The sequence below is a fragment of the Acomys russatus genome, chromosome 27 (assembly GCF_903995435.1).
Source record: "Acomys russatus chromosome 27, mAcoRus1.1, whole genome shotgun sequence".
Taxonomy (NCBI): Eukaryota; Metazoa; Chordata; class Mammalia; order Rodentia; family Muridae; genus Acomys; species Acomys russatus.
This window is the reverse complement of record NC_067163.1, coordinates 44,717,138-44,742,100: the sequence shown is the minus strand read 5'-3', so window position 1 is coordinate 44,742,100 and position 24,963 is coordinate 44,717,138. Positions and strand designations below refer to the sequence as shown.

The following is a 24,963-nucleotide window of genomic DNA, read 5'->3' as shown; positions in this document are numbered from 1 at the left end:
AACGAAGGATCCACTGGAAACATTTTAAAAACATAAAACAGAAAAAATAGTCATTGGAAGGCACACAAAAGTAAAGCAATTGATATAATTTGAAGATTTATCACCTGGGGCTCAGGATTGCAATCACCAGGTAAAAAATAGCAAGAATAATGCAGAATACCTTATGAAAATCCCCTTCCAACTATCAATCTACCAATGGAAAGAAGGTCATTACCCTATAATAACAATCCTAGAAACAGGAAACGAAAGTTGCCGAAGTTTGCCCAGATTTTATAATAAGACTAGATGAAGTTTAAGAGACAAATTTGCTGTCATAACGGGCATTCCTTGGGGCTTAACTGATCCATTTAATGAAAAGTAGGAGACAACGGAATAAAAGGAGCCTGGATGCTTGAGACCGAAGTTACATCTCTCTAAGGAAGGTTGTGGGGGGAGGGGGGGACAACAAACCCTTTCATCTTTAGGCTGCTGAGTATAGAAAAGGTAAGTGTAGAGAGGGGAGCTGGGCACACAGCCCCACCCCGTGCCATGGCGAGAGACAGTTTTCTCTCTGAGTGCAGCCCCTGGTAAACCCTTCCTTCCCACTCCACAGGGCACGAATATTTGGGGGAGGGGACAAAGGAGAGGAAGGTGGATCTAGGAAGAGTTGAAGGAGGGGGTGAATATGATCAGAACACATTTTATGAAACTCTCAAAGAACTGAGAAGAAGAGGAGGAGGAAAAGGAAGACAAAAAAGAAAAAGAGACCATGAAAGAGAAAAGGGGGGTAGGTGAACATGAATGAGCCGGAAGCAAGGCGGTAAGCAGCGTTCCTTAGAGTCTCTGCTTCGGCTCCCACCTTGAGTTTCCTGCTTTATCCTCCCTTCATGATGACCTGTAACCTATGAGCCAAACAACCCTTTCCTCCCTAAAATTAGACAAGTAAATAAAAGCTTTTAAAAAGCCTAGTTGACATTGTTGAGGATTCACTTCTGTTTCTATTATTTGCACTGGGAAGCGGCCAGGGAACACACCTCCCACTGTGGCTCTGTGGCTTCTCCCGATAGGTTGAACTGGGGAGGGAAATCCTGAGTGAGAACTACAGTGGGCTCTGGCCAGACGGACTGGAGTGCTAGGCAGTCGTCCACAGCGCCATGGCGCCGCTGCAGTCAGGAAACGGGAAGAGATGAACGCTGATGCGCCGCTGTTTTCTCCCCTTTTCCCTTTTGATTTGCTCTAGGGCCACAGCCCATATAAAGGTACCAGCCACAGTCACGGTGGATCCTCCTTCCTCGGTTAAACCTCTCTTTCTGGCTGCCTTCAAGGAGAGCGGCAACCAGACAGACACCCCAATTATTGAGTATTTCCTCCGACATAAGCCAAAATAAGTCTTCCCTTCAAAACAAAACAAACAAGCAAACAAAACCCCAAACACACATAGAGCAAGACAGGCAGAAGATAAACACAGAAGTTAGTCAAGATTTCTTGATTCAAACCAGTCAGCGTGGCGCACGCCTGTGATGTCAGCACTCAGAAAGCTAAGGAAGGTTGTGATGTTTAAGACCAGCCTGAGCTATATAGTGAGCTGAAGGCCAGGAGGACCCAGTTGTTTGGTTGGTTGGTTGGTTGGTTGGTTGGTTGGTTTAAAGACTAAACCTAATTTGTTTATCTTGATAATTTCAAGTTTCTGTTGAAGTAATTAGTATAAGTTACATGTATTGAACATAAATTTTATTAAGCATCAACTTTTCTGGGTGCTGGAAAAGTGAGTTTTAAAAGAACACGCTGTGCCATTAAAGCTCTCACTACCTGGTGAGGGATATAGAAACACAATGGGAAGTCATGATGGACTAAGAAAAGAGATGAGGAAGGCAAAGTTGTTCAGAAATGAAGGCCGCTTTGACCTCTGGATGTCTACACTGACGAGTAAACCCACTGTTGGCTGACAGACAATCCGATTAGATATGCCTCCCAGACAGATATCTCTGTTGTCTAGGAGGAGGGACTAATGTGTGGGACTGTGTTTTCCTTGCAAGCACAAGGACCCGAGTTCAACACCCCAGAATCCAATCCAAAAGACAGGTTTGGTCACACATACTTTTAATCCCAGCACTGGGAAGTGAGCAACACAAGAGGATCCTGAGAGCTCACTGGACACTAGCCTAGTTTCTGTGGCAAGTTTCAGCCAACAAGGCACCTTGTCTTTAAAACAAACGTGTACTGATGCCTAAGGCTGTCCTCTGACCTCTGAACCATCTTGAGCACACACACACAGTGTGTGTGTGTGTGTGTGTGTGTGTGTGTGTGTGTGTGTGTGTAGGAAAAACAATGTGGGAAAGGAAGCAGGCTATTGCTGTAGTTCTGGGCTGGGTTGGTCCCCAGCACAGCCAAGATGAGAGACAGTGGCAAGACTTGATGAGTAATTGGATGAGAAAAGTAAATGAGGCAAACTTTCAACGACTTCACAGCACAGCTAACAAGATGAATGATCTTATCACCAGCTAAGACAAACTGAAAGAGAACAGGCTATCCAGGAAATGGAAATCTGATTGAGTGCATGCTATGTTGAAACAGGGTCATCTGGGCGATGCACAGTTGGGAAGTCCTGCTGGGGGCTAGACCAGACATGGTCACTGGGTTTTGAGTGTATTGGTGAAAACTGGTCTGGGGGAATTTAAGGCCAAGCAGGACAGAGAGAGAACCCGGTGAAACACCTGTGTTGAACAGGCAGATGAAAGGGAGCAGGCAAGATTGTCACAAGAGAGGAGCACAGTACTTCAAAGCCACGGGTATAGTACATGCCGACTGGAAGATAGGTCAAAATCAGGAGCAGCCCAAATCAATGCGTCTCAGTCCACAAGCATGGGTGTTTGCTTGGGGCTTTTTGGTTGGTTGGTTGGTTGGTTGGTTGGTTGGTTTTGGGGGGTGGTTTTTCTTTCTTTTGGTTTTTCAAGACAGGGTTTCTCTATGTAGCCTTGGCTGTCCTGGACTCGCTTTGTAGACCAGGCTGGCCTCAAACTCACAGTGATCCACCTGCCTCTGCCTCCTAAGTGCTAGGATTAAAGGCGTGCGCTACCACACCCAGCTCCCACAAGCATGATTTAAAAACAAAACAACAACACCACCAAAAAGAAAACCTGGGAAAGAGATTACACACCTCCTGTTCATGGCTCCATCACAAATGCCTAACCTGGGCTAGAGCGATAGCTCAGCCTTAAGAGCACTGGCTGCTCTTCCAGAGGACCCAGGTTCAATTCCCAGCACCTACAACGCAGTTCACAACTGTCTGTAACTCTCGTTTCAGGGGATCTGACACCCTCGTACAAACATACATGCTGTCAAAACACCAATGTACATAAAAGTATATAAATAAGTAAATAAAAAGATCAAAATGAAACACAAATGTACATTAAAATATAAACAAACAAATAAATAAATACATTTATAAATAAATGAATAAATAAATTTAACCTGACACCCCTTCTCCTTCTGTCTAAGGCAATCCTGGTCTCTTGCCCTGTCTTTCAGGGGAACAGAGCACAGACACTCAGTCTTCTTGCGTAGGGTGGATTTAAATAATTTCTTTTTCTAGTCCTTTCAATTGTTTTCAGAACCCAACCACTTAGCTGTTTTCTCTTAGCCATCTCATGAACCACCCCGGATTCTCTAGGTAGGACTCATATACTGAGGTCAGTGGTGAGTGTATCATCTGCACTGTGCTTGCTTTCTGCCAAAAAGGCCTTGTCCCGGACAGCTGTCTTCACACAGCTGTCTGCCTCCTAGAGTCTTCCTCTAAGAATTACATAACCTACTGAACCGGAACTGGAAGAAATCACAAGGCTTCCTCAGTCCATCTTCTCTTTTAACTAAGGACCTTTTCTGATTTACCCTACAAATGTACTCAGGTAACTCAAAAAAAAAAAAAAAGTTCTTTCTCAACGGGAATGCAGTTTGTAAATTTAACACATTGTAAGGTTGATTTAGGACACCATAACTAGCATTTGTAACATTACAAAGTCAGACGGGTAGCATGGGTGAGGGTAGGGGACAATGGACGGCATCCTGAGGTATTAAACGGGCTCGTGGTATCTTTCATTCCATGAAACTCCTGCGTGAGGTTGAAGGTCAGGGACCTGTAAGTGTGAAGTGGACTCCTTACTGTGACTTACAAGCTAAAACTGTCCACACCGCCCCCACAGAATCACTCTAACTTACCCTAGAAAATTAATTTGCCTATTCTTTAGTTCATTGAGATCGGCTTTCCTTTAAATTGGATTTTTCAAGGTGCGAGCATCAATCCAGCTCAACTTTAAGCCTTGTCCTTTGGCAGTTAATCTGCTCATTAGGCCATCTCTGCGGTCCTTGATCCAGGAACATTTTATCTACGTGACAAATGTTAAGAGTTTTATTAAAGGCTTTGCCTCTCTTCCATCCTCCACTGCCCCTCCCTCCTCCCTCTCACCTCTCTCATCTTTCATCCTTTCGTCTCCTCTTCCTCCACCTTCAAAGTATCCTTCTCCCTCTCTTCCACCCTTCCTTTCTGTCCTTCCTTACCTGTTCCTAACCGAAAACTTCTCCTTTGCATTTTTACCAGTCTGGGCTCAGGGGCGGAAGTTGGCACATGCCCTTTCAATGCCTCCGTTATGCTGAGGTCTCCTTCTTCCTTGGAATCATAAAACGTGAGCTCTAACTTGTTAAAGCATCTCTCCTCTACGTTCTGGAACCTTTTCCCCAAGTTGAACTCACCACAGCTTTTCTTCTACTGTTATTTTGCCAGCTCTTTACTTTCGGGTGGCGAGAGGATATTCGACCCGGTGAGCCTCTACATACTCGAAAATTCTGCTTCGATGCCATTTCGCACAGCAGCCCCGTCACCCTCTACGACTGTCACGGCATGAAAGGGAACCAGCTCTGGGGATACCGGGAGGTAAGAGTCGGCTCTGTGGTCAGTCTCAAACTATCGTGATTTCAGATTGTCGCAAGAGGTCTGTTAAAACCATGCTGTTTTGATTCAGAGTGTCACCTGGACATATGTACACACACTCAGCTCACACATATGGAGGCCACCATGACAGGGAAAGATGCAGTAGAGAGAGCATGCTTTTACCTTCACTTGTCACGTGTACCTCTTCCCAAGCAGGGATAACTGAAAAAAAAAAAATGACTCCAGATAACGAGTACCACTCGGCTCAACGAAAAGCTGCCACATGTTAATTAAGCAAATATTCTTGTACATAATTCTTAAAAACCCTAACTCACAACAAACATAGATTAATACATCTATTTATTTACTGTATATCCCAGGGTCTTGCTTGGCAGCTTTCTGGTTAAAACAAATGCATCAATCCATGCATACATACATACATATATACATGATGCAACACGCGTACACACACATATTCATGTAGATATAACTGTAACATTTGGACAAAAAGTGACCTATTTGTGATGTGGCCATAAAATCTTCCCTAATATATATATATTATATATATAAAATATATATATATATCTCAAAGGAAAACGTATTTGTAGAACCTAAAATAAATTAAGCTATAAGTTAATACTTAATGATTAAAAATAGTTTTAAAACAAATATGATAGAAAATAATTTTAAAACAAATACAGACTCATATTTATTGAGTTAATTAAGCAATTATATTATTTTTAAGCATTTTCATTCTTGGCTGCCCTTCAGACCCACAGAACAGACAGGCTCTCCCAGCTAGGGAGAGTTGGTGCTCTGATTCGACCCAAACTTATTCAGGCTATCAGAAAAGTGGACCTAGTGCTTTCAGTAGAAGTATGGTTCTCCTGTGATAGAGACCAGCCAACGTGCCCCCAAATTACAGCCAAAGTGCCCCCAAATTACAGAAAGTGGAAGAGGCTGGGGGGGGGGCACAGGGGTAAGCAATAACCATGAAAGTGTTTTCTCACTTTGTGAAAGCTCTGGTTTCGACCTTTCGAGGTGCCCACACCAAAACAGCCTCACTCAGAGCAGACTTGGTTGTCCCGCCCATTCCATATGTCATCATCTTCCTGGGATCCAGCAGATTTTGGCTTTATCTCCAGAAATGGCATAAAATATCAGCTGTTACATCCTACAATTCAATTTAAAATCTAAAGAGCTAATGAGTAGATGGTCTCACCCATACAAGGGAAGGAAACTAACGGCTGTATGGGAAAACTTAACTGTTCTCTTTATGCAGTGTGTAATTGATTAGTCTTGTCAAACTCTGTTATTCAATACAATATGGTTGATGTGGAGTGTAGTAAGGTAAAGTTTTCCTCTCCAACAGTTATTTTCTGACCTTTAGGATGATATTTTCCATAGACATCAATAAAACTCCCGATCTGCCTCACATGCTGGCGGCCCCTAATGAACAGAACATTTCTCATCATTGTACATTTATAGAACGAGAGATAGACCACTCAATAATAAGCAATTAAGCCTCAAAAATGCAGTTGTTTTCATTAGGGGGCTTACAAAAGCTTACAGATGGATAAGACCAACTAATGCACACGCACACAGAGCTCTTGGAGAAGAAACACCAGGCTGCAGTGATTTCAAAAGGGAGCTCATAGGGACTTCAACACTGCAGACCTCTCCGGTATCTAAAGGGATTGGTGGAAAACAATCACTCGCTGCGATTGTGCTCTGGCTAGCTTCTCAGATCAGTGGCGGTGCTCAGCAAGAGGTCACACGCCATGGATTTATATAGCAAGCAAGGCATTTACACTCCATCAGGAACATGCCAACAGCTTAAAATGGAAAGTTTCTGAAATATCTCATCTTGGTCGATGACTCAGGCCTATGTAGCACACCTGTTTTTGAAAAATCCAAGGGCTGCTCAACACATAGAGGGAAAATATTCAGACAGCTCTCTGGAATGCCTCCTTCCCTGTTCAGCTGCGCTCAGCCTCGGGGAAAAGGGGAGTAATCCACCAGTTCACCAATCTGAGGTTGTTTCGAAGTGCCTTCTTTTTATTGCCATATTTTAAATTTGGTATTTATGAATATTTATGAATCAGTCCAAAAGGTCATCTCCTGAGCTCCCAAGGGAATCATCAGGACCAACTCCAACTGTTAATGAAGAGCAAGCCTTGAGCAAGTGATTCGCACCCGTCACCTGAGGCCCCATAGCCAGATGCTATTATGTAGAATGTACGTAGAAAAATGCTAAGGTAATGCTGGTAGAACTGTGGCCAAACCAGCATTCAAACTCAGATGAATCTGGCCTCAATGTCTCTACACACTCTTCCGCTGTGCTCTTAAGAAACAAGATCAATACACCCCAGGAGAGTTCCCTAGTGTTTGCTGGATTTAGTTCAACAGACTCCAGCTAATCTTCTCCAGCTATGTGGAGATTTTATGGAGAAAGAAGTTGGCTAGTAAATTAATAAAATAAAATTTAAAAAGAAGAAGAAGAAGAAGAAGAAGAAGAAGAAGAAGAAGAAGAAGAAGAAGAAGAAGAAGAAGAAGAAGTTGGCCAGTATCTACCTCATTCAAACAGGTGAAGGTTGTGGTCAAACACCACTTCCTGGTCCATTAGCAACAATTAGCTCTCAGCTCTTATTCTTAAATAAGTCTCTTTGATGCCCCAGAGGAGAGTGATGTCTCTATTTTACAATATTGTAACTACATTTGTACAAGTGTGTCCCAGAATAGCAGGTCTCCCGTAGGAGAGAAATCCCCACCTTGGTTCTCTTTTGCCACCAGGGGGACCCCTGTTACAAGAGGAGCAACTCAGGAAAAATATTTAAATCATCGTTCAACAGGAAACTCTCTTTTCGCCTCTTCCATCCCCACATCTACTCAATCACTACCACTTGCTGCTTCCTTTGCCCAGCCATTGTTTTCAAAACACACTCTTATGCCTGTGCACGCATGAGTGCATGCACACCACACACACACACACACACAGAGAGAGAGAGAGAGAGAGAGAGAGAGAGAGAGAGAGAGAGAGAGAGAGAGCGCAATTCTTCCCATATTACCCTTGGGTCGCTGCAGTGGTTTCCTAAAGGATCTCCCTGCCCTTCCCACACTCTATTTTGTTCAGGGGGAATTTCCAAAATATCTAGCCATTTCATTCCTCTGTTTTATAATGCTGCTTGGTTTCTCGCTGAGTAGAAAATAAATTCATTTCACCTCCCAATTTTTCTCCTAAACCTTCAGAAACTGGTCTACATAGAAGTCAGGCCTTAGTCTTAGTAAAAGTTAATATAATCTGGCCCTCTGGTAGTTCATACCTGTAATCCCAAGATTCAGGAGGAGGCAGAGGCTGGAGGACTTGGTACCAGTTCAAGGCCAGTCTGGCCTGGACAGTGTGTCCTGGCATACACATTGTGAGCCAAGGCAACAAAGCGAGAGCCTGTCTCAAAACAGCAAAGAAAAGCTTAAAATTATTTTTGTCTTCACTTTCAATTCTTCATTACTATAGCAGGTATAATAATTAACTGATAAGCCATGTAAAGCTTATAGCTGGACCAAAGCTCTATCTGTGTGGGTAGAAAATGGTAACAATGTTATTGCCTAACAGAATATATCCCTGAAGCAGTCAGTCTCTGATAGTAACACTAACAGCTGTTATCTTCGCCAAACTAAAGCTCTCTCCCATGCCCTACTCCTCTTAATGCCAATATTTTATTGGTAGCCTACAGCATGTATCTTAATTTAAGAGTCTCAAAATGTATAACCTAAATTAAAACTGTGAGCACATTCATTTGAGAGGTGGATTCAAAAAAGGAAAAATTATAAATGTGTGTGTAATAATAAAGTTTCCACTATCTCACTAAATACCCAAATAAAAAACAAACACTATCACTTGTCATTAACAAAACTTTTTTCCAGGCAAGTGTGATTGAACACACCTATGATCCTCGCAAGGGGCAGCAGAGCAGGATTGCCATAAGGTTTTGTTTCATTTTGGGTTTTTTTTGTTTTGTTTTGTTTTGTTTGGTGTGTGTGTGTGTGTGTGTGTGTGTGTGTGTGTGTGTGTGTGTGTGTGGTTTTGTGTAGACCAGCATGGCCTTGAACTCACAGAGATCCTCCTGCATCTGCCTCCCAAGTGCTGAGATTAAAGGAATGTTCCACTCCTGCCCCGCTAGCACTGCATAAGCTTGGTCTATATAGCAAGTTCCACGCTAGCCAGCCAGAGCTAAAGGAGACTGTTTGAAAGGGGAAGAGGATGGGAATAGACCAGGAGCAGGAGGAGAGGGACGGAGAGACCAGAGAGAGAAAGAGAAACTTTCCTTGACAGACTAAATACAAAATAAGATGTGGACTTTAGCCACCCCTACTCAAATGTACAGGATACCATATGTAATGTAATTAGATGGACTAAAGAAAGGTAAAGGCATCAAGATTAGAGAGGATGAGGATAAATGGACTACTCACAGACGATGCATTTAAATATCCTGAAAACGCAAGAGTCTGGGCAACTAAACCATTACAATCGAATTAGAACATTTAGCATGATTTCAACATGATGAGACCAGTTGTCCATACCTGAGCAACAAAAACCAGAAAGTGAAACTAAAGAGCAGTTAGTTCTATGTTGTTATCATAAAATGCTTAAGATAACTAGTAAGTTCCTGTCTGGGGGTGGGGGAGACATGCAAGGCCACCACAGGGAAAGCTGCAGAGCAGGGCTGGCTACCGTCTGTGGTAAACTTCTTGTTTAGCCTTTGTGACAGGAAGCTCTGGTTTCAAGCTAAAGCAGGGAGGAGAGGGAGTGGGCAGGGGAAAAAAAAGCTATTACAATATCCTTTAAAAGAAAATTGTAATTGAGAGAGCATCATAAGGATTATAGCTTAATACTGTGAAGGTTAAGTTTTCGAATTGAAACATGCATTTGGTGTAAGCCAATCAAGTGGCAGCAGATTCAGATGTGAAAACCAATGTGAAAGGATTGAAGATAGCTAAGAAAAGTCTGGAGTAAAAGCAGGAGTAAACAGAATTAAACATTACAAAAGCATCAGTTGTCAAAACGCATGAAAGTACATTTATTAAGGTGGTAGATTGTAAGGTAACAAAAGCTCTCTAGATGGTGAGGTTTGGGGATTCTGAAATCTCCCCAGGGGTTCTAACAGGCAGTTAGATGAAGACCCAATTTTCCAGCTCAGGTCTTGCCTACTTTCTCTAACCTGTGCCTGCCTCCTGCTTTCTGTGGGCCGCAGCATCAGTCTCTCTTCCAGGATCACATTCCCTGCCTTGTAACTTAAACACTGATCAAGTGTGGTCAGTCACTTGTCACCTTAACTCCCCGAGGTCAGGAACCTTTTATCACCCTTTCCTCCGTGCCCTAAGACCAGGTTTCACGTAGCTCAGGATAGACTCAAACTCTCCACGTGACCCTGGATGACCTAGATCTCCCAATTCTCTCGCCTCCACCTCCAAGTGCTAGGATACCAGGCTTGAGCCACTGAACCCAGCTCCTTTCTTTCACATGCCTAATCTTTAATAGTGAAGTTTCTAAATAAATACTCACTGACTGACTTAAAGATCCAAGGGTTTGGTTATGGGTATAGGAGTCTCTCCATCAGGAAGCTCAGCAGTACTGGAGGAGCCCACCATATTTCTTCATCACAAATACCCTCCCCCAATGACCAAACAGTAAACATTTAAAATTACTTTTTGTAGTTGCTCTCTAGGATGTTCTTACACTTTAATTTCCACTTTTGAAAAAGATGTTTACATTTCGTTAAACAGGGAGAGTAGATAAGAAAAAAAAAAAAAAACACTTACCAGTTAAACTGATACCTATTAGTTTAAAGTGACTGAGTAGGTAAAAGTTTTGGCCTGTGCCAACATTTGACTATTTATCTTAACCTTCATGCTAGGCTTTGGTCTTCACATCAAAAAGTCAAGCTGGTCCACAAAGATGGCAGATGGGAGGCCATGGAACTGTTAATTTTAAAACATTCTGGTTAGAGAGTGACTTCAGGCCCCAAATGAATATAGGGTACACAATTAAGTCAGCAAAGAAAGAATGCATTCCTACTCTGACTCTAAAATCTGTGGCCATAGTTGAACAGCCCTTCCATTTCTAACGGTTGTAAAGTTACTCCCTGACCTCCAGTACGCTACAGATTAAGGTTAGTCCATTTTGCTCAGAACAAATTAAAATATTTGAAAATGTTTGCCTGGTCGTTGGTCTTTACTGCTGATACAATGGCCCAGTTTCCAGATTCTACCTTTCACGTGGCTTCATTTGGATCCAGCTCAATCTCCTGGACAGTCCATCTAAAGCAGCATAAACTTGTGAGTTGTGACCCCTGTGAGGTTGGAATGACCCTTTCACAGAGGTCGCCCAAGACCATTAGAAAATATTTACTTACATTATGATTCATAACAGCAGCAAAATTACAGTGATGAAATAGCAATAAAAATAATTTTATGGTTGGGGGCCACCACAGCCTGAGGAACCAGATTAAGGGGTCGCTGCATCTTGGCTCCTCCTTGTTCCAGAGACAGCTGGGTGAAAGTTGGAGTGGACAGATTTGTCCATATTGTCGCGTGGCTACCAGAGCTCTCTGCTTATCTGGCAAAGTGGAGATTGTTGCCATCAATGACCCCTTCATTGATCTCAACTACATGGTCTACATGTTCCAATATGACTCTGTCCATGGCAAGTTCAACGGCACTGTCAAGGCTGAGAACAAGAAACTTGTCATCAATGAGAAGGCCATCACCATCTTCCCAGAGCGAGATCTCGCTATCATCAAATGGAGGAATGCTGGTGTGGAGTGTGTTGTGGAGTCTATTGGTGTCTTCACTGCCAAGGAGAAGGTCAGGGCCCACTTGAAGGGCAGGGCCAAAAGGGTCATTATCTCCGCCCCCTCTGCTGATGCCCCCATGTTTGTGATGGGCGGGAACCACAAGAAGTATGAGAAGTATGGCAACTCACTCAGGATTGTCAACAATGCTTCCTGCATCACCAACTGCTTGCCCCCCCCCCATGCCCCCCCCCCGCCAAGGTCATCCATGACAACTTTGGCGTTGTGGAAGGACTCGTGACCATATCCATGCCATCACTGCTATCCAGAAGACTGTGGGTGGATGGCCCCTCTGGAAAGCTGTGGCCTGATGGCTGTGGGCCTGCCCAGATCATCCCTGCATCCACTGGTGCTGCCAAGGCTGTGGGCAAGGTCATCCCAGAGCTGAATGGGAAGCTCCCTGGTATGGCCTTCCATGTTCCTACCCCTAATGTGTTTGTCATGGATCTGATATGCGCTTGGAGAAAGCTGCCAAGTATGATGGCATCAAGAAGATGGTGAGGTAGGCACCGAAGGCCCACTAAAGGACATCCTGGGTTACACTGAGAACCAGGTCATCCCCTGCAACCTCACACTCTTCCACCTTTGATGCTAAGGCTGGCATCACCCTCAATGACAACTTTGTAAAACTCATTTCCTGATATGTCAGTGAGTATGGCTATAGTAACAGGGTGGTGGACCTCATGGCCTACATGGCCTTCAAGGAGTAAGAAGGCCTGGACCACACACACCAACAAGGACATGAGAACAAGAGAGAAAGAGATAAAGGCCTTGGTTGCTGAGGAGTCCCTGTCCCAACTCAGCCCTTAACTCTGAACATTTCCCTCTCAGTTTCCATCCCAGACCTCCTACCCTCCCCCCACCAGAATAATATGAGGGGTCTGGGGAGCCCTAGTCTCTTGAATACCATCAATAAAGTTAACTGCACCTACCAAAATAAAAGGGTCACAGCATTAGGAAAGTTGAGAACCACTGCTCTAGAGAGTTCTAGAAGATAGCATATAACCCAGAAAAGAGCATAAAACTGCAAGTCCTGCTTTAATCATGGAAAACAGAATGAATGACTGCTACTCTTTGTCTACGCTTCTGTTCTTTTGCTATAAACAACGCTACCTTAGCCCAAGTTGATTTTCTTGCTTGACTCATACACTTGGCTTTTAAATTAGCTCTTAGCATTTGAAAATAATAACATTTTTCTCTTCGCTACCTTGTTCATCTCCCACCTGTATAATTTATCTTTTGTGCTTGCGGAGCTAGCCACTTGTTTCTACTGGATTCTATCTCATGGAGTGTGGGGTGTAGCTCAATAAGAGAGCAAAGCCTTACCATGTACAAGGCCTCAAGTTAATTATCAGCATGCCCCCCAAAAACAGTAATAAAAATATGAAATTCAAAATTTACCCCAATCTGGATTTTTTGGTTCTTTGCCCCCAACTTAATAGCAATTGAATTAATTTATTATTTTCCCACTCACGGTTGAATCAGCACATATGCAATATGCCTCATCCGAGTTAATGGATCCCAATGTACACTAACCGAGCCCTCTATCATAAATCAAAAGCGTCACTGAATGACTAATGACCATTTGAAGGAATTTCCTTAACAAGACACAAATTTACCTAATACCACTAATATCTAAGCCACTGTCCTCTGCCTTGACCTTCAGAAAGCAAAGACTCTCAAAACCTCTTGTCAGAAACCAGAGGCGCAATTCCTGCCCTGTCCACTTATGTGTAATAGAAAGAGTCCTTGTACTCTGAGAAGACCTTGGGTCCAACTGACAGCTTTGCTACCTTATCAGAACAGGGCCAGGCTAATTCCCATGAGGGCCATCTCTTCACTAAGCAATGAAGCTCTACTGTTATGAGAACGCAACATCCACTAGTATACCCTGTGCCAGCAGGAAGTGACAATGTAGTGGGGTGTGACTTTATTTTTTTCAACAGTCAATCTGGTAGTAAGAGGATTAGCCCCCGGGAAAGCATATATTTACTTGACTGCTGCTCTCATGGTGAAATTGGTGTTCTACTTAAGCTTTTTCCTCTGAGCTGAAGGTAAATCCTGGTCACCTGAAAGGACCCTTGAAAACCAACTAAAGGTGGGTCTGAAAGATGATAGAGGACCTTTGTTGTTGTTTTTTAAAATTAATTAATTCATATTACATCTCAATTGTTATCCCATCCCTTGTATCCTCCCATCCCTCCCTCCCTCCCACTTTCACCCTATTCCCCTCCCCTATGACTGTGACTGAGGGGAACCTCCTCCCCCTGTATATGATCCTAGAGTATCCTGGGCCTCCCCATCAAGGGGACATGGTCAAATATGGAGCACCAGAGTTCATGTGAAAGTCAGTTCCAACTCTCCACTTAACTGTGGAGAATGTCCTGTCCATTGGCTAGATCTGGGTAGGGGTTTGATGCTTACTGCATGTATTGTCCTTGGTTGGTGCCATAGTTTGAGCAGAACTGATGGAGGACCTTCCAAATAGTGCCATCACCTCATTCTGGTTTTGCCTATATGTCTCACCTATCTGAAACCAGTTCTGGCACAGTGTTCTAATGTCTGCCTTTTCAACTTAGCAACAACTCAGTTGCACTCTGTATCACTCTGAATTAGAAAGACTCAATCAGAGTCTGCTCTTACATAAGGCTGAGCCAAGTACTTGCCAGCACCTAGATAGCCAAATGGAAACAGAGCTTGGTGACAGGATCTCTGAAAGACTCATGATATTGTTGACAAGGACATTTCTTGCAGTCAGAACAGATGTGAAGATGGAGCTGAACTGCTTTTCCACTTAAGACATTAAGGGTATAGACTTTGGGTCCTGGAGTGGAAGTGGGGTTACCATTTGCATCATGAGCTTTACTGTGCATCTTGACTCTGGAGCCTTGGAAAGCTTCCTGTGTATCTCTATTTTCTTGTTATAAAATGAAAATAACAATATTCTTCAACTTCAATAGTTATCGCAAAAATTAAATAAATTTTCATTGCACTTAGAGTATGGCATATAAGAGTTTGGTCAATATCAGCTGTTACCATCCATGTTTCAGCTAGCTATCTTCTGACTTGATTTTAACACCCAAATAAGTAAAGAAACACATTGTCTAAGAAGTTGTACTTCTAGACCAAACATTTCTGTACTATTTTAACTATTTGCAGGTAAATATTAGGTTAGTTTCACAAAAGGACTGATTTCTCTGTGCTTTCTTTATGTGCACACAAAAAAAGACATTGTGGCACATCACAGGGCTTAATTCATATTTGCTGAATGAATAATTGCATCTAGCTTCCTGTTTCTCCACATTCTGGTTTCTCAAGGAGTGGCTAAGGGAGGAGAAATGAAGAAATCTGGTACAGCACGTAGCACCATATGACTCATAAATATGCAGTAAACAGAGGTGTTAAGTTTACAGGACTCTAGGCAGGTTGATTTAGAGGACATAAGAACTATGGACAGAAGCAACAAGATCTAAAACTGTTTTTTCTTCATGTGGAGTTTTGAGTTCAAAGAGAATACATGTAAAATACATACATACATACATACATACATACATACATACATACATAACTTTCAAAGCATGCACTGCCTAGTTGTATGTCAACTTGGCACAAGCTAGAGTTATCAGGAAGGAGGGAGCCCCAATTAAGAAAATGGCTCTATTAGGGCAGTAGGCAAACCTGTAGGGCATTTTCTTTCTTTTTTAAAATTTTTTTTATTAATTTATTCTTGTTACATCTCAATGGTTATCCCATCCCTTGTATCCTCCCATTCTTCCCTCCCTCCCATTCTTCCCTTATTCCCCTCCCCTATGACTGTTCTTGAGGGGGATTACCTCCCCTGTATTTGCTCATAGGGTATCAAGTCTCTTCTTGGCAACCTGCTGTCCTTCCTCTGAGTGCCACCAGGTCTCCCCCTCCAGGGGGCATGGTCAAATGTGAGGCACCAGAGCACGTGAGAAAGTCATATCCCACTCTCCACTCAACTGTGGAGAATGTTCTGACCATTGGCTAGATCTGGGTAGGGGTTTAAAGTTTACCGCCTGTATTGTCCTTGGCTGGTGCCTTAGTTTGAGCGGGACCCCTGGGCCCAAATCTGCCTATCATAATGTTCTACTTGTAGGTTTCTAGGGCCCTCTGGATCCTTCTACTTTGCTATTCTCCCATGCTTCTCTCATCTAGAGTCCCAATAGGATGTCCTCCCCTCCCGTCCCAGTTTCCTGGTAAGTGAAGGCTGATGGGGGAAGGCGCAGCCCATTGTGGGTGAGGCTACCCCTGGGAAAGTAGTCCTGGGTTCTTTAAGAAAGCAGGGTACTCAAGCCGTGCAAGCAAGCCAGTAAGCAGCATTCCTTTGTGGCCTCTGCCTCCACGCTCCTATCCTTCTTGGGTTTCTGTCCTAACATCCTTGGATGATAAATTGTGATGTGGAAGCATAAGCTGCATAATCCATTTCTTCCCCAAGTTGCTTCGGTCATGGTGTTTCATCGGAGCAACTGAAACCCTAAGACACCACATGATATAACAACATAAAGCACCAAGCACTACACGGGACAGGGGTGCTGGGAAGGCATCTCCAAATGAGTTTTGAAAGAAAACCAAAGAATGACTAGAAGTTAGATAATGATGAAAATGGTACAAACACACACACACACACACACACACACACACACACACACACACACACACACACATACATCCCAAGACACCAAGGTAGCAAGATTCCTGGTTTTCTACAAAGAACAGAAAAGAAGTCCCACCTGAAATGCCTAAGCATGAAGGCAAATGATGAGCTATGAGGGCAGATATCTGTGTGGTGGTGGAACTGGACAGGAAAACATAAGTCAGGCTGAGAATATAGTTAAGCAAAAAGACATTGAATGAGCACCGAAGAGCAGGTATCAAACACATTGGAATTTTCTGGATGCTCTCAGAGGAACTGAGTGTATGCCGTGCACATCACTACGCACAGCCCAGTGAATATAGTTTGAGAGAAAGAGGACCAGCTGAGAACCATCTATAGCCAACACTGTCTCAACATGTACACTAAGAACATTCAGAAGCATGGCTTGTAAGAGGCCAAACTAAGCAATAATGCGTGAGACCAATGTTCTTCTGTGAGCGCATCTGACTTGCTACAGAAAAGGAAGAAAACAGTAAACAATATGACTACTTGTCACTTGTATATCTATTTAGACGTTATCTGTGTTTTCTCAGAAGCCAACAGTGAAACTGAGGACTGATTTCTCTCCAAGAACTCGAAGGATGGTCATATACCAACCGTGCTCTTCTCCACAACCTTGAAAGGTGGCAAAGCAGATCTTATCAATGTGCATCTCATCCCTCCCTTCTTCCTATTGATCTCACTTTACAGATTCAAGTGGAATAAATCACTGACAAACTAAATGACCACCAAAAAGTTATTGCCAGGGACAAACCTGAGTTAAAAGTCACACACAAAGCCTTTATTCCCTCCATACCACACACCAGAGACATTGATTGTGAAGGAGTTCTCTCACATAAAAGTATCTACTTGCAACAAATGTTGTTCTAACATTCAACTTTTCAATCACAGGTAAATTTATCAAACTCATGTAATTAACTCCTTTTTATATAGATAAACTACCCTGACATCTTGTCTGACCAACTTCTTATTTGATATAGACACCTAAATATCCTATATGCATCTCCAACTTAATATGTCTAAAACAGAAACCACTATCAAAGCCACTCCTGGGCCGAGTCATCTTTTATTTTCCCAGTTCAATATTGCTTTTACTTCAGTCACTCACCTTCTCCATGTACCACAGCCTCCACATCCCATTAATTATAGCACTATGTGCATTTACCTTCTCAAATAACCTCAGATCATGGCGCTCGCTACCCCTAGCCTGCTTCTCTTATCAACTCAAACCTGGATTTTTGCTGAAGCCTTCATCTGTTCTCTCATGATGTACTCCAATGCCTTCCTCCATGTTATCCTAAGTACCAATCCTCCAGTGGCTACTCCTCAGTGCCTACATGGAGAATCAAGTCTTAGAATTGAACCAAAGTGTCTTCATGTTATGGCCATTGCATGCTTTTTAGATATAATCATCTAAAGTCCATAGTATGTTCCCTGTGTTCTGGTGACACCAAAGATGCTCTGGCCACCATAACTTGATTTGTCTAGCACTCAGTTACCTCTACCTTTCTGATTTCCTTAGACTATTGATCCAAAAGGGTATGCTTACAGCAACAGCCTTTCTCTCTCTCTCTCTCTCTCTCTGGAAACTGCTATACTTGGGTCCTTGCATTGCTAATTCTCTTTCCTTCTGGCCTCACCATTGTCAACTCGGGTCCTCCTAATTTCTCCATTTTTATATAATATCATATTTATTAGATTTATTGTTTATGCCCTATGCTTCTACCCCTACATTTAGAATGTAAGACTGTATATAACATAAGACCTAGAACTTTGAAATGGTTATAGCAAGGTATAGAGAGAAAGCACTTGACAATTTAGGCATCAGCAATGGCTTTCTGAACAGGACTCCCAATAGCTCAGGACATAATAACAAGAACTGACAGATGGATTGCATCAGATTAGAAAGGCTTCCACAGAGTAAAGCAAACAATTATCAGAGTAAAGAGGCATTCTACAGAATGAGGGGAAATCTGCTAGCTATCCATGTACAAGAGATTAATATCTAGAACATATGAAAAATTCAAGAAGTAAAAAGCAATAATAGGCAAATCAATAAACAGCCAAATTAATTAAACAGATTATTCTCAAAGTACAAACCCCAATAAATTTACAAGATAATGTTCACAAATGATGATCCTTTGTCACCAGAGAAATGCAAATCAGAACTACATTGACAGTCTCTCTCATCCCAGTCAACATGGCTATCATCAGGAAAACAAATGCTGGCAAAGACAAAGGTAACAACTTAATATTGTTGCTAGGAATGCAAATTAGCCCATCTGCTGTGGAAGTGCTTATAGAGGTTCGTCATAGAACTGAAAATGTAACTGCCACACTCTCTAGCTGTATTGCTCCAGTTATATACCGGAAAGGGTTTAAGTCAGCATGCCACCATGTGTACTGTAGCCTTATTCACAATAAACAAGAGACAGAATCACCTAAGTAGCTGTGAAAAAAAACGGAATGAAACTGTGAGATAGATAGATAGATAGATAGATAGATAGGTAGATAGATAGATAGATAGATAGATAAGTCCCTGGTAAACAGAATCGGCCCATTAATTTTTTAATTAATCAAATGCATAAATGCATTGTTTCCTATTCATCCTCATTTACATTGTACTACTCTGACACTGTTCTACTTCAAACACTTATTATATACTTTTGATCTCCTTGTTTATTGGATTAGAGGATACAACTTAGGTTGTCTTCCTGTGTATGCCTCTTTCTTGACATTAACCAAAATATAAAGGGCACTTTATAAATATCTGTTTAACTCAGTTGGCCCGTCTGAATAATGTATCCAAAAGGCCCACAATACCCGATTGTTCTCTCTGGAAAGCTCAAACCTGAAACGATAGTAATATCTCAAACTAAAGATGTAGATCAAGGCCAGGAGTGATGGAGCACACCTTTAATCCCAGCACTCGGGAGGCAGAGGCAGGCAGATCACTGTGAGTTCGAGGCCAGCCTAGTCTACAAAAGCAAGTCCAGGACTGCCAAGGCTATCACAGAAACCCTGTTTCAAAAAAAAAAAAAAAAGTTAGATCAGCCAAAATTCTGTAGTTACCCAGAAAAATTGATTCAATGGCCCTAGGTTCCCATTTCCTAAATCCTTTTGTTTAAGGTGGGAGGCACTGTTGTAGAATGTGGGTGTGTAACTGATTGAGTCAGAGCGTCCATCTTTCAGCCTCTGTTTTGCCAGGATTTCAGGAAATGACCTTTGGTGTTGAATAGCTAGCTGGCCTCAGACCAGATAGTTAGTACATTATGATTTTTAGAGCTGAAGATGCTGCTGACTAAAAATAAATTAGGGGACGGGGAAGCTATCACACAATTACTCATATGTGGGGCATGGAGCCAGCAAGTCACATTTTATCCTCCCATAACAAACTTGGGTACATTTTCTATATTTCCAAGTACATGAGCTACAGTTCATAGATTTTAGTAACTTCTCCAAAGGCAAACAGCAAGTGACTGATTAGAATTTATGCGGCTCCCTATACAGCCACAAATCTCAGGCCTTTTCCCAGGACTGCGAGGCTCCTCCAGCTGTGTTGTGTTTTGTTCTGGGAATCCTTTTACTGTGACGTATGCACTTCCTGTGAGGTATGCACTTCCTGTGAAGCATGCACTTCCTGTGAGGCATGCACTTCCTGTGAGGCATGCACTTCCTGTGAGGCATGAACTCTCATGTCTATTTTACTGCCTTTGTGTCTTTAGCACTCAGCTCTTTCAGGACCCCAAGCTCAAGCTGGAATGTTTCGTGCAGCTCACTTATTCTTTTAAGTCTCAGACTCTATGTAAATCTGGAGGCTAAGAAAGTGCAGTACAGATGTGGGAACACACAGGTATCACACGTCAAGTCTGTGGCCAGCCTTGAAATAGTATGGCTTTCCATGAACTACCCATGCTTATCTGCATGCACTGATTTCCCGGCACCAGGAACTTATTCTGAGGGGCAGTTCAGCATCCTTAGACATCCCGTGCTCAGTGATTTCTAGTTTTCTTAGACAACGTGAAGTAAAGATGATATTAAGAGCCAGGGTCATGCCCAGAGCCTTTTGTCAGCACTGGGCAAAGCAAAGACAGAACATAGCTCATCACCTACAGAAGACTGGCATGGACATCACACTTTCCAAAGTACCCATAAGTCTATTCTAAAAGAAAAAAAAGGAAGTGTTCCATTCACAGGCATGACTGATGGGATGACGGGCAGAGGAGAAGAGATATATTCGGAGGGTGATTACTCACTCCACTGACTTAATTTTAAGTACCAGATTCATCGATAAAGACATTTAATAATTCCAAAACCCGGTGCTGTAGACGCTTATAGAGAGCAATTATGTCACCCTCAGGGTCAAAAGTGACAAACGTACTTTCTGTTGAAGGCTGAAAATGTTCCTATAAGTTTCATCTCGGTGGCCTTTCTGGTACTCCAAAGACAAGGGTGAAGGGTGAAATGAGCTCAGTCTGTAACCAGAGAATAATCAGTTGCTCTTAAGGGAGCACTAACACCCTGCCATTCATCTCTGTCACGAGTGAACTTTGAAACAAAGTGCTCATTCAACTTTATGGAGGAGGAAGACTTTAGGGTGTGTCTATTTCACGCTCTCATTTTACATCAGCTTCCCTGATGTAGAGAAATACAACGCATTCCCGTTTTTCAACTCCTATAAGGACACAGAGAACAAGCACAGAAAACTATTCTGGATTGTTCCAGTCCCACTAAATTTACATAGCCTGCCTTGGCTATACCAGTGAGTGCACCTGCTTGTATTTGTCAGAACTTGCATTTCCACAAGGGGTTTGGAAACTATAGTCAACTTATGGCTCCGAAATGAATGTGCAGAAAAATAGAGTGCATAGGAAATCTGGTTTGGCTTCTGTGGCCATGCTAGCACATACACACCAATGAGGACAGGAAACCAGAGAGCCAGGCATGGTGGCGCACTTGGGAGGCAGAGGCTGTGAGTTCAAGGCCAGCCTGGTCTACAAAGTGAGTTCCAGGACTGCCAAGGCTACACAGAGAAACCCTGTCTCAAAAAACAAAAGGAATAAAAAAGAAAAAAGAAAAAAGAAATCAGAGAGTGTTCATTTTCTTTACTGACTTTAGGTTTCACAGAAATGCATGTTTTTTAAGGGGAAGCTGGGGGTGTCTGGGGCTCTGACTGAGCTGTTGGTAAAAACAGTAGGAAGAAAGGAGGGTACTAAAGACTAGAAGGAGGTACATGTACATGGAGCAGAGTTAAATTAGAATTTAGCAAGTCAAACAGAATTTTCCTGAACGTTAATAACTTAAGAATGGTCATAGTGGGGCCCACGAGAAGGCTCCGTGGGAAAAGGTGCTCACATCCAGCATGGCAACTTGAGTTTCATACCTGGAGCCCACACAGTGGAAGGAGAAAACCAAATCCTGCACATTGCCCTCTGACCTTCACTCATGCACTGTGACATGCACACACATACACACTGCACACTAAGCAAATGTAAAAAACATTAAACGGTGCTATTTGGTGGGAACTGAAGTGTAATTTAGTGGTAGAACACTCGTCTAGAATGCCCACAATTTGAATGGGTGTGTTTCCCAGCACTATATAAAAAGTAAAACCATGAAGGTTGTTTGAAAACCTAGTTTTAAAAAAAATTATTTGATCCATGTAGCTAAGCTGCTGGAAATTGAGGCTGAAACCTTGAAGTCTGTGATGAGGAGCTGAGAGCAGTCGCGTCTTAGAATGTGTCGTCTCCCCCACAAAAGAAGAGAGTTTCATAAAACCCTCCCCTGGGGTCAGATGGCAGAGGAGTCAGTGAAAAAGTTGAAAAGAATTGTAAAGAGGCCTCAGGAGACCTCTGAATTCAAGTTCAGAAAGCAAAATCCACAACAAACCTTGACTTTAAGGAATAGAATAAAAAACCCTTTGTGATAGGAACAGTCCTCTGTTTACACTAATAGAAACGCATATTGAATTGCCACGTTTCCTTTCTTCTTCTTCCTTATTTCTCCTTTCCCTTCATGCAAACATCCTGATCCTTCAAGGACATTAAATATTGGTTTGATTGAGTATTAAAAATCCAGGAACCCATAAGTGTTTACAAAGGGTGGCTGAGAAACTCTTAATCCTAAAAGTACTGTACATTTCCCGTGAGGGAAAACCAACCAGAGCGACCGGAACCCCAAAACCGTTCCTAGGCTGAATAATACAGCACCGTGTGATGTTAACGCTTAAGTGGTGATTTAGGGAGCTTTCCTCAAATCATCGACACTTTTAAAGAAAACTCATGAACACCGAAAGATGAGTGTTTGACCTAAGGGAGGGTCTTTCCCTTTCAACTTTTCCTTCTCTTCCTAGGTGCACAATAAAAAGGGGTGTGTTCAGAAAATGAGCTTGCTCAGGACTTAAACTTTGGGCCCTGGGAGTGAGTGCCTTTTATTCACTAAGCTGTGAACTGTCTCACGTACTAAGGTGATTGATTGACTGATTGATTGATTATGGGCTATTAATATTAAGTACATGAGACCTCCACTTTACAAAAACTCACCAGACTCATGCATGTTATCTAAACTGCGCGACATCATTGTTGCAACATTGATATTGTGTTGAAGGGGTTGGAAGCACTGGCTCTTCAGCACTCACAGATTTGACCTTTTACACTTGGCTGTTGCCTGTGTGTCCTTAGCCCTTCATTCATCTTCCAAAGACAACAGCTGAGCACCTGGCATTTCAACTTTGATTTCCTTTGTTTTCTGCAATATACAATTGCTGTATAGTCTCACACACTTTTTTAGTTGTGTGTGTTTATTATTTCCTGTGCACTCAATTACAGTGTGTGTGTGTGTGTGTGTGTGTGTATACATGTCATATTTTATCCAAATGGCTAGAAGCCCTTTATATTTGTCAGCAGCTGAACGTGAAGAAAAATACTCACTACAAAACACAAAATGAGTGAATTCTTCTTTTTAAAAAAATGAATGAATTGTTTTTGTTGTTGTTGTTGCTGGTTTTTTTGTTTTTGTTTTTGTTTTTGGTTTTTTGGCTTTGTTTTTGTCTCAGATGACTAAGTTGTCTTGGGAGTTATGGATCCTTTGAAATCTGATATTCCTTGATGTGGGAGCTGGTTTAATTAGACTCTGAGTATATGCTCAGATACAAACAAATATTTTACATGCATATACTTTGGGCAGTAGAATTCACCACATATTATATCAAGCTTTTCTTTCTAATCCATCCAGGACAGAACTTTATTTCATCCTGTGAGCAACAGCTGCATGGACTGCAACCCCGCAGAGAAGAAGATTTTCATGGCCAGGTGTGACCCTCTATCTGAGACTCAGCAATGGATTTTTGAACACATCAACATGACTGTTTTAGAAAAAAATTAGCCACCATGCCAGCTCCTAGGAAGGAAAGAAAAGTGATTACCTACAGATGGTGAACTGCATCGTCACAGGCACCCGGGTCACAGGAGTCAGGAATAACATTTCCTAGATCCAGGGAGCCTGCTTGGAAGATGTGTAAATGTCACGTGGACGTAGGCTGTCCCAGAGAAGTTCCTATATCTGAAGGACTTGGCTGAGAACCTCACCAGCTGCTTCTGAGAACTGAGAGCAGCAGTTCCCTTGCTGGCCAAGGGGAGGAATTATTTAGGGACTTTTCACCACGACTGCTGAGCTAATCAACCCTAGCATTTCTCAGGTCAAATCCTGCAGTAGTGAGTACCTATGAATGGATCCTATTACTCGGGTGGGAGGGGGGTGGAAAACAGAGCGCATGACTGCTCTGGCAACCTGAGGCTACCACAGGCCTAGAACTAACCACGCTTAAAGGGTGAGCTGTGTACTCTTTGGTGCCATTCTCTAAGGATGGGTTAAGCAGGTTTAACCCTTTAAAGTGCTGCAGATGATTTCAGAGTGCTCATACCATTGTTCTGTTTTCTTTGGACTTCTCTTTAAAACAGGGGTGCGTAGCATCTAAGACTTACATAACATGCTCTCATTACACTTGCTATTCTAATTTCAGGGCCTATGTTATCTGTCATGGTTCATAACAGGTCATGTTCCACCAATCAGCTGAAGCTCTGTTTCAGCGACCTTGGATGAATTCAATTTAAAACAAAAACAAAAACAAACAAACAAACAAAAACCTATGCTACCCAGTGACTCCAAAGAAAGATCTCACAGAAGCAACAAAACAACACACACACATACACATGCACTCGCAAACACACACACACACACACACACACACACACACACACACACACGAGGAGAAATTTCCCTTGGAAATCTACTCTTACTTTTCTCTTATTTTTAAATAAAAATCTGCTGTTTGTCCAGTCATAATTTCTATTAAAGACGGAAATGAAGTGGGGTCCATGTAATTGTTTAGTCTTTCTTAAATAAATCTTCACTCCAAGTGATGTGGAAATGGCCTCAGTCATTTCAGTCCTCTTTAGTCTGGGAACTTTAAAAGTGCTGTTACTGAATTATTAGTTTTATAGCCCCCACCCCCATTGAAAATAATGATATTG

General features: G+C 42.4%; 1 protein-coding gene across 1 annotated transcript in view; it reads left to right on the top strand.

Annotated features, from left to right (window-relative positions):
* Window positions 1–23,834, top strand: part of Galntl6 (polypeptide N-acetylgalactosaminyltransferase like 6) — a 750,388-nt gene extending 726,554 nt beyond the window's left edge. The window contains 3 exon segments of the mRNA XM_051169799.1: window positions 4,757–4,906; window positions 23,666–23,806; window positions 23,808–23,834. Coding sequence (XP_051025756.1) covers window positions 4,757–4,906; window positions 23,666–23,806; window positions 23,808–23,834 — 318 coding nt within the window.
* Window positions 23,835–24,963: the final 1,129 nt, after the last annotated feature.